At 42.0% G+C, this 17,947-nt stretch overlaps 1 protein-coding gene across 2 annotated transcripts; it reads right to left on the minus strand.

Moving 5' to 3' along the window:
* Nucleotides 1-145: 145 nt before the first annotated feature.
* Nucleotides 146-17,089, minus strand: LOC118398071 (death-associated protein kinase 2-like). 2 transcript variants are annotated; one of them, XM_035793065.2, is made up of 12 exons: nucleotides 16,854-17,089; nucleotides 10,504-10,681; nucleotides 10,004-10,225; nucleotides 7,502-7,640; nucleotides 6,898-7,027; nucleotides 4,586-4,634; nucleotides 3,755-3,781; nucleotides 3,416-3,568; nucleotides 2,926-2,971; nucleotides 2,724-2,813; nucleotides 2,022-2,108; nucleotides 146-1,496 (listed from the first exon to the last, which is right to left on the minus strand). In XM_035793065.2, exons 2-12 carry the CDS (start codon nucleotides 10,566-10,568, stop codon nucleotides 1,416-1,418), a joined length of 1,089 nt encoding a protein of 362 aa, XP_035648958.1. In that variant the 5' UTR covers nucleotides 10,569-10,681; nucleotides 16,854-17,089; the 3' UTR covers nucleotides 146-1,415. The 2 variants fall into 2 exon arrangements, with proteins under 2 accessions (XP_035648958.1, XP_035648959.1); XM_035793066.2 differs by lacking the exon at nucleotides 16,854-17,089 and adding an exon at nucleotides 14,119-14,327.
* Nucleotides 17,090-17,947: the final 858 nt, after the last annotated feature.

Here is a 17,947-nt window from a genome sequence, read left to right on the forward strand (position 1 = left end):
ATTGCAGAGTTAAACTAGTGCAGAGGTGCACAACTCTGGTCTACGTTAGAATATTAAGAGCTGATTAAAAAGTACCATTGTTCGATTCCCTATGATTGAAAAAGTGCGCAAGGGGGATGATTCCAAAATGTATTCACAAAACCTGTTGACCACCATGTACCTTTATTTAAAATAACCACACTTAACACTGACAGTCAATTTAAAGTATTTTCACATGGTTATAATCAAAGAAAACAAATTCTTAAACTTCTTAGAGAAACAGAAAACGTATATAGTTCTCACAAAAAGATCATTCATAGATCAACATGTCACGTTACTTGTCATGCATCAATGTATGATCTTCAGTAACGCTACTAGTTCAGTAGAGCAGTGTTTCCAACCCTGGGTACCCCTAGACAAACACACCTCATTCAACTCACTGTGGGCTTGATGATTAGTTGACAAGTTGAATCAGGTGTGCTTGTCCAGGGTTAAAATAAAAATGTGTGCTGCTGGGGGTGCTCGAGGACTAGGGTTGGGAAACACTGCAGTAGAGCATGGAGTGTTCAGAGTATTTACTGTATGCAGGACGACATTGTTTGGATTAGTAAAACTAGAATGTATTCATTGTCCTATTTCTAGGAGTAGAACCTTTAAAAGTTCATTTGCTGTGCTATTTATACTGGTCAGTTATCTTAAAACATTTGTCCGTCGTACAATATGAGAGTACTTGGTAATCATGTTTAGGACACTAGATATTTTACAATTGTATAGCATTATATAATATTGTATAATTGTATTATTATACTGTATATAACATAATATAATACATTAATATTCCCCTCCTGACATCCTCCGACATGGATGGACGTCAAATACTGACTTGTATCACGGGTGACCTACCTGGCAATCCAGTACTGTTCATCCCCAAATCAGTAACTTCACCATAAGAACAATAATGTCACCGCCTGCTATCAGTTGACCTTTACAACTGCAAAAGCACCATAAAAACATGCAATAAGCCACAGTAATGGTGAGCTGAACTCTTAAAAACAAGTCATGCTTGGTTTTCTTAAATTTTACCCCATCGAGAGCCTTGTTAAATATCTGCTCCCTCACGGAAGCCATCACACCTTTGTACTTGTGCTCTTACTGGAATTACCTCCAATCCACCTGAAGTGCATTGAGCCTAAAGTTGAGCCTTGACAGGCCTCCTGCCGTAGATTCCATTCCACTTCATCAAGGAAAAGTCTCATGTAGGGACATAGAGCCCGAAAATTCCTTGTGTGCCCGGCGCTTGTGTCAGCCTGTCTTGGTCTTACCCTCCCTCGAGGCCTGGTAAAGTGGGAGTGCAAATACTGTAGGCTTGGTTGTGTCACTGTAAAGGAACCTGTGCACTGCAGCTTGATGCTTTGTCTCCCCCCTGGTGGTGGAGTCTATGAACTGTTGCTGAGTCGCCGGCGAATGAGTGAGGCTGGCTCGGTTTCTGTGTCTTCCTGGTCACTCTCACACGGTCTCTGACAAGGAAAGATATCGCAGGTTAGTTCTCATTTATCGGATTCACACTATAGGGCAGACAAATTATAGTGTGCTTGCTCGGTTATTTTATTTTCACATTGCTCTTTTCAGAACAGTTCAAGCAACTAAGATGAATGCGTAATCATGTAGGCCAGTCCAGTACAACTTGGCTTGGCTCGGTTTGGCTCAGTAGTGTGCAAAGTGAATTTGAATACAGTCTAGTTCTATGCAATGTTTTCTACCCCACGCTCCCTTTTTAGTCTTTATTTATGTGATTTTATAGATGTCATCAAACACATAAAAACAAGAGATAAGCTTAGTTTGGATGATAAGCCATTTGAGTTAAGGATACAGTAGGCTATATCACCTGTTCATTTTCAAAGCCTGGAAATATAGCATTTTTGCAATTAATATAATTTTTAACAATAGAGGTTGGAAATGAGGGGCACACTTAATGACCAATGTAATGGGTTTCGTTCAAGTGTAACTCTTCGTTGGACTGTCATGGCAGCCTTACTACTCACCAGTTCCTCGCCCGCCAGTGCACTAGTCTTACAAAGCAGCTTCAGTCGATGCAGCCTGTTACACATCCATACCATGTTATATGACATCTACAGAGAGGGAGAGAGAGCGAGAGGATCAGAGGAAAGGAGATATGAAACAAGGTAGAAAGAAAAGGGGAGGATGGAGGGAGGGAGGGAGGGAGGGGACAGCAGAACATAAGAGTCAGATGTTAGACAGAAAAAAGACCGATCAGGAGAACAGAAGAGTAAGTAAGAGTAAATATCGATCGACATGCTGTGTCAACGTTTGCTGTTGTGTTATTTGAGCACCGCCCTTAACTAACACTACAATGTATAGGCCCTGTTTCTCAATGTGGCTGTACGTTCAAAACCGGTTTTGTGTTTGTCTTGTGTAAAACTACATTTAGTGAACATGTACTCTGTTGTCCCAGACTATAATGTCAGTGCACTTTGTGTTCTAATAGACAGAGTAGACTTGAAAAGGGCCTTTTTCGGACGAAACATTACCGCGTCACGTTCATGCCCTGTTTGTTAGTTTAGTTCCACAAGACAAGCATTGACTGTGTATCAATGACCTCCGTTTGATATCATTATCTGTAATAAAACGCATGCACATTTTCAAGATTTGAGCTTTATTCAGTGCCATAATATGCGATATGGCATAAAATGATAGGACAAATATAGGACACATATCCTACTCACCTTCCATTTCCTCTTGGCATTGAACTTCTTAAAGGTCTTCATGTTGATGGAGGAGCGATTCCTGTTGGCCACCTGTTTCCGTGTCAGAGGCTAAAAAAGAGGAAGCGATGACGAGGGAAGGAGATTAATAACAAGTACACATATTAAACGTGCAATATTAAACCGTTTGTCGGGAGCAAAGCCTTGTGCTGCCGACTCTCACCTTGATCCAGGGGTGGTGTAGACACTCCTCAGCGGTCATTCTCTCACTACACAGAGACAGACCGACAGAGAGACAATAAGGATTGGCACACAGACAGACAAACAGAGAAAGGCAGACAGGCAGGCAGTGGCAGCCACATACAGTCAAAGGGTAATCTATTAATTTCATAAGTGCAAGTTCATATTCTATTAAAAGCAGCTGGGGAAAAAGCTGTCATTCTCAGCTATCATTATTTCACTACACAGAGACAGGCAGACAAACAATGGCAACCACAGGCAGCCAGACAAAGGATGATATATTCATACAATACAGAGTTCCTATTCTATCAATAGTGGCTGAAAAAAAACAAGCATCTGTCCATTTACGATAGGTGCAAAGTCACAAAATAAGTGATCTATCCACTATTACAGTCACCGATCCATATTTGTTCTTGACATCGTAAAAGGACATCCTAGTTGGCCAAATTACCCATGACCAATGCATTACTTACTTCTGATCTTTCACAAAGAGCTTCTGGATGAAGTCTTTAGCCATGGCGCTGGTCATGCTGAAGTGGTGGTCTTCAAACTTGTAGTTCAGGGCTATGATGTTCCTCAGTGTCTCCTCGTCCGTGTCCCCTTGGAACGGGGACAAACCACTCAGTCTGGAAAAATAAGCGGAGTCGGGGGAAAAGAAGGTTGCTGTTACTATAGCCCAATTCCAAGTCAGAGGAAAATGGCAACATTGTCACATTTGTATAGGGTTATAGTAGGCTACGGTTTGACTTGGAATTGAGCATATGTGTAAATCCAAATGTACACTAGCACCCCTCTTTTCTCCCTCAACTTACAGTATGTAGGTGATCACTCCGATGCTCCTATAGGGGGATGTAAACACAAACAAAGATCTAACAGTCATGTGGTTATTTTGTTCATGGAGGCCCTAGAGGGGCTCAGTTCTTATCTCAATATCTTAACTTTATTCCAAAGGATGTAGACAGAGCTGTTGTGGTGAGTAGTTTTTAATGTTTGCGTTCGTATTTCCAAATGTACTATAATCAGCTTTCCTGCCTGAGGCTCTGGGGAAGGGGTATGACACATCGAAAACATAAGCCTGTGTTTGTCCCTAAAATAAACCTCAAAGATCAACAGACATCTGAATGCTCATTTACTTTTTCGGGGATAGTCACAATGTGAAGTGTCCTGGGGTAAGTTGTTTTTTCCCCCCAAAGTCCTTATATTCTTGCACCATTTATTAACGCTGGGGTGTAGCACGTCTAGGTACACTCATATTCCACTGTACTACAATTAAATCTGACCCTTTAGACTCAAAACAGTTCATCTCTGTGTAAAGAAAACAACACAGTATCTAGCCGAACCCCACTAGAGAATCGGATTGTTATACAGTGGCTGAACTCAGAGTGAAGCTAATGCATTCAACCAGAAACAGTCACACTGTGGTTTTAGGGAAAGGAGAGAGCGTGCCTACACATGCCTGAACGCATCCCAAGTATATATATATATATATATATATATAAAGAATGTCCCCCTTCCAAGAGGTTATTATTGGGTAGCAAGAGGTGTGGGATGGGTGTGTGTTTTGAGGTTCCATTTAGGTGTCTGTATATGCAAGTGTGTGTGTGAGTGTGTATGTTGGGAGAGGTGGCGGTACACACACTCACCACATGTCCACAGCTGTGCTCAGAGGTTCGTAGTTGATCACTTCAGGGGCTGAGAAAGGGAGAGATGATTATACAGTGAGCTCCACAAGTATTGGGACTGTGACAAATGTTTTGTTGTTTTGGCTCTGTACTCCAGCACTTTGGATTTGAGATGATACAATAAAGTTTGGAATATGATTGAGAAAGTTAGACACTCAAATATCATACCTGCACAAAAATGCTAACCTCCCCTGTTATTGTAATGCTGAGAGGTTAGCACGTCTTGGGGGTATGATATTTGTGCGTCTGTAACTTTCTCACTCATCATTATTCACAATTCATTCAGGACTATCCGTAATCATGGTAGCAGCCACATTAATGTAGAAGTGAATAGAAACATATTCTATTCTTATTTACAATAAAAGTGACTCCAAAATGACACAATACATTATTTACCACGGATTATTATTGGGCACAAAAGTATCTGAAACACAATCAAAACAAACAGCAAATGCATCCAACAACCTCATACTATAATGTATCATTTCAAATGCAGTGTTGTAGTAGAGACAAACAACAAAAAAATGGGTCAATGTCACAATAATTTTGGAGCTGTATGTACTATTATTATTATTACTGCTGAAATTAACTGTATTTCATTATCCTCATTGCATTGCACTGTATTTACTGAAATGCTGTACCACTATACTGCTTTGGCAATATCTACAAATGGTATTTCATGGCAGTAAAGCAATCTGAGAGACTTGTCTATGCATGTAGCTGCATTCTTGAAACATACGCAAACCCCAATGGCCTATCAGACTTCACACCTACTGTGAAGGAAACATTTTCATTTTCAAGAATGCAAACTGAACACTGCATTTATCAGAAAACCATTCGTAGATTGGTCCTACCAGTCAAACAACGGCAGTGACTTTGAGATAACTTCCTCCACCAGTCGCATTGTATTATTTAAACCTATAGTACTTTATCTGCTACTGCTGGGCAAACACATTTGAATTCCAAACAGGGCCAGCTTTGTAACCATGCCAACCTTATCATGCTGACCAAATCTGTGTTGAAGCAGATAGTGTTTGACAGCTTGAGATGTGTGTCTTGGGGCAAACTACCAGTTGTTTCAAAATCTAATAGGATTTTAAGGATTATTTTGCTTTGTCATATATTACTAAATATGTAGAATATAATTACTATATTGATAAGAGGTTGCTGAACTTATCTGGGTTGGAGGGTAATGTAGTTATGACCCGAAATGGCAACTTTCATGGACCATCCAAATCGCTTCCTGTTTCAATTGGAATTGCAACCACCCTAGTTTAACGTAAAACCATCAACACAGATCATGGCACTGCACTTCTTGTACTGTCTCCATGGAAACACCTGGACCTAGAAATATGAGCTCACTTCCACAGAAGAGACCTCAGCCACATAGGCACTACATTACAAGGGGCCTGTTCAAATTCTTTAATAACGTATCTGCCCCTTTCCACCACACCTGTTTCCACTCCCAAATCACCCCTCCTCTGCCCTTTTCACCACTTTCAGTTCCCCATTCAACCAGCATGCTCCTTCCTACACACTAGAATAGTTTGCTCGGTGATGCCAAGGGGTGTGGCCCTGCCTTTCTTGTGATGATGAGGGTGCCTTAAGTTGTAGGAGTAAAATGTCAACCATGTATTTTATGCTTCCTGAACTTATGTTGTATCCTTTATGTCCATGCTATGATAATTACCTTTTATGTTTAGTCCTGGCAGCCTCCTTAGTTTGTGGTTATCTTAAGTCCATTCTCTGTAAGTCACTTGGTACTACTTTGTTCTGTCTGCACTTTTTTTTATGTTGATGTGTTTCTAACGTCTCCCTTTTGTATATCCCTTCCAGACCACCACATCCAATCCTATCTCCAAGGTCTTACAAGTCACATCCTTCCTACCGGCCTTACAAGCCCTAACTCCATTCCAAGCCCTCCCCCGTGTGCCTCTGTTCGTTCCCTTGTTCAACTGTGTAATAAATACCCCTAAACCTGGATTACTGCTACATCTCTGGATTCACATTCTGACTGATCCACCATGGTGGCAGAAACAGTCCTGAACGTAGCTTAGTCTGTCCTTGTCCTTTTCTTCTGTTTCCTTCCAAAAAGTAATCACTGGCGTGAGAATTTGCATACAATGTAAGCAATAGGTTTCACTACAAAGCCCTCAAGACTCCAGTCATGTCAATAAGTTATTCACAACAACTGTAGGTAGAGGGGAAGGATGCATGAATTTAAATAGTATTTAAACAGGTCCTAACTCATATGAAAGGACTGTACTACTCACAAATGTACTGGGGGGTGCCACTCATGCACCTGTACTCCTCCCCCGACTGCAAGCAGTGGGCCAGCCCAAAGTCAATGATCTTAATGTCGGGGTTTGGTGCCATCTTGTCCGACAGCATGATGTTTTCCGGCTGATCGTGGAAGGGGAGTACACATTTTACATGCAAAATTTGGACAATCTGACCATAAAGGTCAGCAGCATGCTGACCGACCGGACCGTGAACAGCATGTTCTTCAACACCCTAGTGCACAGGCCCACTCCCTTTAGTGGCAGCTGTGGATACAAACATGAGCATGCGACATGGACGTTTGCACTAATGAGTAGCTGTGTCAGCATGTTTGTGTGGTTTTGGGATGGATGAATACAGATATGCTCTTTTCACATTAAGCACTCATACCTAAAAGCCTAGGATTTTGGATTCAATAAATGAACAAGCTGTGTAGTACTATTTTTATGTGTAATACTACTTTAGCAGTGTTATTGGGGAGGTTAGTGTAAACCACTACTACAGACTATTGCAGCACTGGATTCTTAAATATCATATAGAGTGAGAACAAACTAAAGAAGTTGGATCATATGTCAAATCAACACTAGCATAATTTACCTTTAAGTCAAAATGGCCTATTTGTTTGTTGTGCATAAAGCCCACGCCCAGTAGTATCTGCTTCATGAAGTCGATGGCGTCGCTCTCAGTCAGGTTTTCCTTCTCAGCAATGAAGTCAAACAGCTCTCCTCCACTAATACTGAAAGAGGAACGGGGAGAAATAGAGAGGTGTCAGAACTTAAAGGAACATTCCCCCAATAAACTTATGGTATTTGTTTCATTAGTCCATTGTTGATATAGACCTAACATGTTTTGCATGTCAGCAATAAGGTTTAAGATATAACTTTCAAAATACAGAAATACAGGCAGTGTGATGCATTTAGCATCATATGATCCGAAACACATCATTTGGCTTGGGTGGTATACCATACACACACCTTCACTTTTCCACATTTTGTTGTGTTACAGCCTGAATTAGACATTTTGTCGCTGGCCTACACACAATACCCCATAATGTCAAAATGGAATCATGTTGTAGAAATTTTTACAAATTAATTAAAAATGAAACGCTGAAATGTCTTGAGTCAAGACATTAACCTGTAATGGCAAGCCTAAAGACGTTCAGGAGTAGAAATGTGTTTAACAAGTCACATAATAGGTTGCATAGACTCACTATATGTGCAATACTCGTGTTTTACATGATTTTTGAATGACTACCTCATCTCTGTACACCACACATGTAATTATCTGTAAGGTCCCTCAGTCGAGCAGTGAATTTCAAACACAGATTAAACCACAAAGACCAGGGAGGTTTTACAAAGCCTTGCAATGACGGTATCTATTGGTAGATGGGTAAAAAAGCAGACATTTTGGATGGTGTATCAATAAACCCTGTCACAAAGATACAGCCATCCTTCCTCACACAGATGCCAGAGAGGAAGGAAACCACTCAGGGATTTCACCATGAGGCCAATGGATCAACAACATTGTAGTTACTCCACAATGCTAACCTAACTGACAGACTGAAAAAATGAGGCCTGTACAGAATTTTAAAAATACACATACATCCTGTTTGCAACAAGGCACTAAAGTAATACTGCAAAAAAATGTGGCAAAAAGGAATTCAGTTTTTGTCCTGAATACAAAGTGTTATGTTTGGGGCAAATCAAATACAGCACATTACTGAGTAAGTACCACTCTCCATATTTTCAAGCATAGGGGTGGCTGCATCATGCTATGTGTATGCTTGTAATCATTGAGGACAGGATCAAAAATAAACTGAATAGAGCTAACCACAGGCAAAATCCTAGAGGAAAACCTGGATCAGTTTGCTCTTCACCAGACACTGAGAGATGAAATAATAGTTCAGCAAGACAATAACCTAAAACACAAGGTCACATCTACACTGGAGTTGCTTACCAAGAAGACAGAGAATGTTCCTGAGTGGCCGAGTTACAGTTTTGACTTAAATCTACTTGAAAACTAATGGTAAGACCTGAAAATGGTTGTCTAGCAATGATCAATTTTGAAAAGGATAATGGGCTAATGTTCCACAATCCAGGTGTGGAAAGCTCTTAGAGACTTAACCAGAAAGACTCACATCTGTAATCGCTGCCCAAGGTACTTCTACAAAGTATTGAGTCAGAGGTATGAAAACTTATGTAAATTAGATATTTCTGTATTTCATTTTCAATAAATTAGCAAACATTTCTAAAAACATGTTTTTACTTTGTCATTATGGGTTATTGGGTGTAGATGGGGGAGAGAGAAAAGTATATTTTTAATTCAAGCTGTAACACAACAAAATGTGGATTAAGTCAAGGGGTATGAATCATGTCTGAAGGCACTGTATACCAGGGTATTTGGAAATAGCCACGGCATGGTTTTTCAATACCGTTAATAACCATTTAAACTATTTATTTGATGTTTTTAAATAAATTGTCATATTTGTAGCTACTTTTTAATTAAATACCTGCAGTCAACTTGTGCAATACGTTAGGATATAAAAAAGATTGCTTTCTTCGTTTCACCTGTCGCAATTTTTCATTATGAAGCATACTGATAGTCTGGTACTGATAACTAAATGTTTGCCAGTTAAATATCTTGTAACTATTAAGTTAACTGTCTAAAATGTGCTAAATGCTCTGCAGTTGTGCATTCGGTGTGTTCATTTAGTAGCTAGTTAGCCATCTAGCTAAGTGACTAGCTTCTTCCAAAATCAAGCTTCACTTGGTAACAGTAGAGAATCCCCTCCTGGATCAAGAGCCTTGCTGTCTAATATTTGAAGGTACGACAATCTAGATACCGCCCAAGCAGCATCATATGATGCAAACAAAATGCATCAAACAGGCTGTATTTCGAAAGTTATATATCTTGAAAACTTGATTGCTGACATCCAAAACATTTTGGGATTATATCATCAATGGACTAATGAAACAAATACCAAAAGATAGAGGAAAACTCCACCCAAAAACTAACTCTACTACATAATTCAGCCACATCATCGGAAAACGAATGACTTGCCCTGCATGTATCTCATGTCAGACCTCCCCCTACACTCACAGCTCCAGCACCAGCACCACCTCGGCCCGGCTCTCAAACACATCCTTCAGGGCCATGATGTTGGGATGCTGTAGGGCCTGCAGGACCTCAACCTCCCGTTCCACATTCTTCCTCTCCATGCCCAGCCGGCTGCTAGCGCACTTCCTGATCTTCAGGAACTTCCCAGCCCAGCGAGCCCCTGTGGCCCGCTCGCGCACCTCCCTCACCTGCCCAAAGTGGCCACTGGGGTGACGACAGAGTGAGACAATTTAGTTGTTGTTTGGAAAGGTTTTGAAATAGGTAGGTCCTTCCTGAGCTTTTCAGTATTTTCTTTCTATACACAATTATGTCCGTTTCTGAATTATTCCAATTGCTTACATTGAATGTTAGTTCACATTGAACAATGCAGCAAGACAGCATATGCAAAATTGACCTTGAAAAATAATTGAACTCAGAGTTAAAATACCTTCCTCACTTAAACAGCCTCATGCAAGAAGACCTTTTATAATGTCCATCCTTACCTCCCAAGTACTTCTCCGATCTCATAGAGGTCTTCCACATTCTCAAGCATATTAAAGACGGCCATACTTCTCTTTTCCTCCCCAGTTTATCCCTCCGTTTCCACCCACTATATATTACTGCTGGTTGAAGTCCAAGTACTGCATGGTACGCTCAACTATCGCTTCACCAGGTCGGGACCTGAACAAAGAGAGAAAGAAAACAATTAATATCACAGTTCTAAGGCAAACGTGATAGCATGCAGGGGTATTCAACTTTTACCCTACGAGGTCCGGGGCCTGCTGGTTTTCTGTTCTACCTGATAATGAATTGCATACACCTGGCGTCCCAGGTTAGAGGGGAACAATGAAAAACAAAACAGTGTAACTGGGTTCGAGGTCCAGAGTTGAGTTTGAGGGGCATAGGGGATAAATTGAATCCTGACTTTCTTTATTATGGATCCCCTTGGCAGCAGTGACTCTTCCTGGAGTCTAAACACAACGCACATCACACAAAATCAAACAGTACATCATATTACATCATTACACCACTACATATCTATAACCAGGGGTGGAAAAACCTTGGATCATTGTTACTCTAACTTCCGCGACGCATATAAGGCCCTGCCCCGCCCCTTTTTCCGGAAAAGCTGACCACGACTCCATTTTGTTGATCCCTGCATACAGACAGACACTAAAACAAAAGGCTCCCACGCTGACCAAGCTGACTCCACACTCCAAGACTGCTTCCATCACATGGACTGGGATATGTTTCGTATTGCGTCAGATAACAATATTGACGAATACGCTGATTCGGTGTGCGAGTTCATTAGAACGTGCGTTGAAGATGTCATTCCCATAGCAACGATTAAAACATTCCCTAACCAGAAACTGTGGAATGATGGCAGCATTCGCGTGAAACTGAAAGCGCGAACCACTGCTTTTAATCAGGGCAAGGTGTCTGGTAACATGACCGAATACAAACAGCGCAGCTATTCCCTCCGCAAGGCTATCAAACAAGCTAAGCGTCAGTACAGAGACAAAGTAGAATCTCAATTCAACGGCAATTCAGGCATGTGGCAGGGTCTACAGTCAATCACGGACTACAAGAAGAAATCCAGCCCAGTCACGGACCAGGATGTCTTGCTCCCAGGCAGACTAAATAACCTTTTTGCCCACTTTGAGAACAATACAGTGCCACTGACACGGCCTGCAACGAAAACATGTGGACTCTCCTTCACTGCAGCCGAGGTGAGTAAGACATTTAAACATGTTAACCCTCGCAAGGCTGCAGGCCCAGACGGCATCCCCAGCCGCGCCCTCAGAGCATGCGCAGACCAGCAGGCCGGTGTGTTTATGGACATATTCAATCAATCCCTATACCAGTCTGTGTTCCCACATGCTAGTCAAGGACCATATCACCTCCACCCTACCTGACACCCTAGACCCACTCCAATTTGCTTACCGCCCAAATAGGTCCACAGACAATGCAATCTCAACCACACTGCCCTAACCCATCTGGACAAGAGGAATACCTATGTGAGAATGCTGTTCATCGACTACAGCTCGGCATTCAACACCATAGTACCCTCCAAGCTCGTCATCAAGCTCGAGACCCTGGGTCTCGACCCCGCCCTGTGCAACTGGGTACTGGCCTTCCTGACGGGCCGCCCCCAGGTGGTGAGGGTAGGCAACAACATCTCCTCCCCGCTGATCCTCAACACTGGGGCCCCACAAGGGTGCGTTCTGAGCCCTCTCCTGTACTCCCTGTTCACCCACGACTGCGTGGCCACTCACGCCTCCAACTCAATCATCAAGTTTGCGGACGACACAACAGTGGTAGGCTTGATTACCAACAACGACGAGACGGCCTACAGGGAGGAGGTGAGGGCCCTCGGTGTGGTGTCAGGAAAAAAACCTCACACTCAACGTCAACAAAACTAAGGAGATGATTGTGGACTTCAGGAAACAGCAGAGGGAACACCACCCTATCCACATTGATGGAACAGTAGTGGAGAGGGTAGCAAGTTTTAAGTTCCTCGGCATACACATCACAGACTAACCGAATTGGTCCACTCACACAGACAGCATCGTGAAGAAGGCGCAGCAGCGCCTCTTCAACAGGCTGAAGAAATTCGGCTTGTCGCCAAAAGCACTCACAAACTTCTACAGATGCACAATCGAGAGCATCCTGGCGGGCTGTATCACCGCCTGGTACGGCAACTGCTCCGCCCTCAACCGTAAGGCTCTCCAGAGGGTAGTGAGGTCTGCACAACGCATCACCGGGGGCAAGCTACCTGCCCTCCAGGACACCTATACCACCCGATGTTACAGGAAGGCCATAAAGATCATCAAGGACATCAACCACCCGAGCCACTGCTTGTTCACCCCGCTATCATCCAGAAGACGAGGTCAGTACAGGTGCATCAAAGCTGGGACCGAGAGACTGAAAAACAGATTCTATCTCAAGGCCATCAGACTTTTAAACAGCCACCACGAACATTGAGTGGCTGCTGCCAACACACTGACACTGACTCAACTCCAGCCACTTTAATAATGGGAATTGATGGGAAATGAAGTAAATATATCACTAGCCACTTTAAACAATGCTACCTTATATAATGTTACTTACCCTACATTATTCATCGCATATGCATACGTATATACTGTACTCTATATCATCGACTGCATCCTTATGTAATACATGTATCACTAGCCACTTTAACTATGCCACTTTGTTTACATACTCATCTCATATGTATGTACTGTACTTGATACCATCTACTGTATCTTGCCTATGCTGCTCTGTACCATCACTCATTCATATATCCTTATATACATATTCTTTATCCCCTTACACTGTGTATAAGACAGTAGTTGTGGAATTGTTAGATTACTTGTTGGTTATTACTGCATTGTCGGAACTAGAAGCACAAGCATTTCGCTACACTCGCATTAACATCTGCTAACCATGTGTATGTGACAAATAAAATTTGATTTGATTTGATAAGCAAAATGTATAATACCACCAATATTGATGTGCTTCAGATGTGCACCCGCAACTCAAATGTTCAGATATATCTTCAGTTGAGGCCAATGGATGATATTAGCTTGAGTTCGAGTTGTAGGCCTGCGTGCATGTCTGAAATTAGGATTTGGCTCATAATAAAACAGGGGGCTCTATTACAGCACAAATAAGTTAAAACCATAAACAGTGACAGAACAATGAATCAACAGTAGTGGCATAAGGGTCGTTCCATTTGATTTAAATCATTTCTGGACTGCACCCATTTTGAAGGAATTGCAAATAAGTCTGAACCGATTGGCAAACGTACAGCAAATTGAGAAATCAAGTGACTAAACTGAATAAAAAGAAGAAGAAACGAAACGATGAAACAAAGATAAATGACATAAAGAATGATAGTAAAAAGCTTTGGAACACCTTAAATTAAATTTTGGGTAAAAAGACAAACTCAGCTCCATCATTCATTGAATCACAAAACCCACTGATAGTGCCATCTACTTTAATTATTTTTTCATTGGCAAGATTAGCAAAACTGCTACACCATCTGACCGTACGTTTGTCCAGGACTCTGCCCAATCCTCGGTCCTGGAACGGGAATGTTCCTCTAGACTCACCTGCCATCCTGGCTCTCGTCGGGCCCTGGCGTTCTTCTGACAATGTGTTTGGTGGCCCATCATGGTTTCTGACATCTCCTCTTTCGTTGCCGCCTGCACTGTGTGTGTGCAGAATAAGGCTTCCTCTATCAGATGGCAACACCACCATCCTTATGGTGGTGAATAGGTTTTCCAAAGCCACCAATTTTATTCCCCTTCTATTGCCCCGCACCCTCCGTATACATCCCACTTTTCATGTGTCTAAGATTAAACCTCTGTCTCACAGCCCTTTGTCTCCTATTTCCACCCATGGTGTGAAAACAAACGATTAAAATAACAGGCTAAAACCCTCAGAAAGCCTAAAGTGTTAAAGTAAATCAAACCATTGGGGATCAGTTTTGATTACTGATAATAACTGTTGGGAAGTATTCAAATCAAATCAAATGTATTTATATAGCCCTTCGTACATCAGCTGATATCTCAAAGTGCTGTACAGAAACCCAGCCTAAAACCCCAAACAGCAAGCAATGCAGGTGTAGAAGCAGGGAAGTATTCTCCTTGAAGAAGTCCAGTCGTGCCTAATATAATTAACCCAATGCAGGGAGGGAGAAAGAGAAAAAGGCTGACAATAAACCAGCATCATAAAGACAGACAGAGACTGACAGACAGACAAAAGCTAAATATGGCATGAGAAAGGGAGAAAGAACAAGAGAGAGAAAGAGAGCGAGAGAAAGAGAGCAAGGACAAGACAGGTCAACTTGAACAGTTTTCAATCATATAAAGTAGGAGAGGGAGCAAGGGAAAATCAAATTGTATTTGTTACATGCACCGAATACAACTGGTGTAGACTTGCTTACGAGCCCTTCCCAACAATGCAGAGTAAAAAAACTAACAAAATAAAAAATAATAATAAAAGAGGTATAAAATACACAAGAATACAGACAAGAGAGACAGAGTGAGCTAACGACCTCTTGCAGGACGAGACAGAGGAGAAGGGAGATCCGTTTAGGCATAAGACAGAAGAGGGAAGAGCTGGATCGGAGAGAGAGAGAAAGCTCAGGCTCTCTGAAGAAAGAGTGAGTCGGAGATGATACCAACAGGGGGCGAGAAGTGGTCAAGTGACTGTTGAACACTGTCTGTCTGTCTGTCTGTCTGTCTGTCTGTCTGTCTGTCTGTCTGTCTGGGGAAATATGTCTATTAGTCACAGCATGTGAGTCTTCCTGTATACGCTCTTTTACTCTCAGACTCTGACTGTATTTATGCATGTCCCCTCCCCTCAGCCATGTGCTAAAAATCATTCCTATAGGTTGTTGCCTCCCATGCCAGACTCTACCAAGAAGAGATTCCCGAGATTCCCCACGTGATCCACCCACAGCTTCCTACCCCAATACCATGAAGTCAACAAAAGTACAACATTCTGAGAACAACTGTGTTGATTCAAGAACCAGCTCCCGCGCAACTACAAAAGCACCCCTTCCCCCAATAACACTACAGTGGCACAATGGCCCTTGTCTTTGAATGGTGCACTATGACGTCATCATGTCAAGAGCTCCGATAAGTGGCTAAAAGTGAGGCCTCGCTGTGGCTTACTGCTTCATATTCTTTTAACTGGGCAAGTCAGTTAAGAACAAATTCTTATTTACAATGACGGCCTACCCTGGCCAAAACCGGACGACGCCGAGCCAACTTATTACCACCCTATGGGACTCCCAATCATGGCCGGCTGTGATACAGCCTAGATTCGAACCAGGGACTGTAGGGACACCCCTTGCACTGAGATTCAGTGCCTTAGACCTCTGTGCCACTCGGGAGCCCTAGGGCACTCTATTCTGAAGAATAAGTGTGAGAAAGATGTTGTTTCGGCTTGCCAGAGCCAATATGCCTCTAAACAGAACATATGCGGTCGTTGGACTATAAGGAGTAACGTTATGCTCCTTCAATCCATTACTGGGCTACTGCAGACCCTGACCACACCTGTGTGTTTAAGCGAATGTGATCTGTTCATTTTTCAACATTATGTTGAGTTTGCCTTACCATGTGTGTGTGTGTGTGTGTGTGTGTGTGTGTGTGTGTGTGTGTGTGTGCATATAAAGTCGTTGACCAGCTAGTCATTGGAATGCATTTGTAGAAAATACTACTACGAATTCCTAACTGAAGTGATCACCACATAGAGCAAAATATTTAGAGAATATTATGATCATGTGCAAACCACAATAATGATATGAAAGCTGGATAGGTTGGAATTGGGGAAATACGAAAGGCAATGGGTAGGAAGAGAAGTAAGGGTGCCTAAACTTAATGCAAAGCAAAACTTTTTTTAATCATAAACTCTGACCAACCAGGTATGAAAAAAACTCACACCAAACATCGACGCGCACAATGTATCCAAAATAAAAGGTGGGTAACGTGCCAACCTTTCTCATGTTCAAATGACAAACCTTCAGATTCTGTCAATCCATTACTACCATCATGTCGTAGCAGAACACAACCCGATAAAAATGTATATTCCAAAAGGTATTCCACCGTTTTTAGTCGGGAATGAGCGAGAGACAGAGCGCTATGATTGCTGCAATGATGCGCAATGAATGGACTTTGAAAGAAAATGGGTGATATGACTTAATTATGTGTTAATAACGTATTGTACAAACATGTGGTGTGTAGTTTGGGTGGATTTATATATATAGAGAGAAGCATAAATCAGAGAAAATACCGAAAGTAAAAAATGCCTCGAGAAGAACATGAGGAGAAACACTCACCCAACTGAATGCCAGAATGCCGTTTGGTCTTCTAATGCGTTGCAATTACTTTTTCTTCGTGACAAGTACGAGGGACGACTAGACAACGACGAAGCAAACTTTCCTGTGCCATGTGTAGATAGGCCGAAAGCCAGAGTTCTATACAGTCAAACGTGGAATGCGGAAAAGTTCACCTTATTTCTGCCCCTCCTTCAGTTTCTGTCCTTCAGTTTCTGTGTAACTTTGTTGGGAGTGTTCGCTTGCCAAGGTGCAGCCCCGCTTTGCCTCGATTGTCACTAGTTACCACAGCCACAAAGTATAAATTAGCTATCATAAAAATGTATGAAAACTAAAATGTGCTTTTTGGTCTTAACTTAAGGTTAGGGTTATGTATAAGGTTTGCAGTGTGGTTAAGGTTAAAATGTTTTTAAGAAGATACATTTTTTTTTAAAATAGGCGGGTTTAGCCATAATTATGACTTTGTGACTGTGGTCGCCAATGATGATGCCACGAGTTCTTCATTCTAGTCATGCATTGATCAAGGAAACTGGGCGCGCGCACACACACACAGAGACACACAATATTACACACGTATGGACTTGAAACTCTCACAATTAATATATTATGATGACTACTGGTATGTGGTACTGATACAATACAGACAACACATTCCCCTGGGAGCAACGCAGAGAACTCATGCAGGATCAACTCAGCAGAGCTCACGATGCTCTTCGCTCAAGTACACACACGCACCCAATTCCCATCACATCGAAGTAGTACCACTACACACACAACTAGATGTACAGTAGGGTATCACATAAACACGAACTAGGATAGAGAATGTGATTGTAAAGTAGCCTATGCATTACCAATATAAAATGACCCCCCCTCTCTCTCACACACACACACACACACACACACACCACACACACACACACACCACATGGAGAGAATGGCATGTCGTACAAAACACAAAAACCGGTATTTACAACTGTGTGCACTTCATTTTACAATGGACTCATCTGGATGAAAATAATTACCTGCAATTGATTGGAATCCCGTTCTCGGAATATCGCCTATTATAATCATTCAGGTAACGTTGTTTCGTTTGAGTC

This window comes from Oncorhynchus keta, chromosome 19 (genome assembly GCF_023373465.1).
Source record: "Oncorhynchus keta strain PuntledgeMale-10-30-2019 chromosome 19, Oket_V2, whole genome shotgun sequence".
Taxonomy (NCBI): domain Eukaryota; kingdom Metazoa; phylum Chordata; class Actinopteri; order Salmoniformes; family Salmonidae; genus Oncorhynchus; species Oncorhynchus keta.

Coding starts and splice junctions, on each gene's coding strand:
- LOC118398071 (XM_035793065.2), bottom strand. CDS start 10,568: ATGGCCGTCTTTAATATGCTTGAGAATGTGGAAGACCTCTATGAGATC. Junction 4,635..6,897: donor TGGCACCCCCCAGTACATTT/GTGAGTAGTACA, acceptor TCCCTTTCTCAG/CCCCTGAAGTGATCAACTAC. Junction 2,814..2,925: donor TACACCACCCCTGGATCAAG/GTGAGAGTCGGC, acceptor CCTCTTTTTTAG/CCTCTGACACGGAAACAGGT.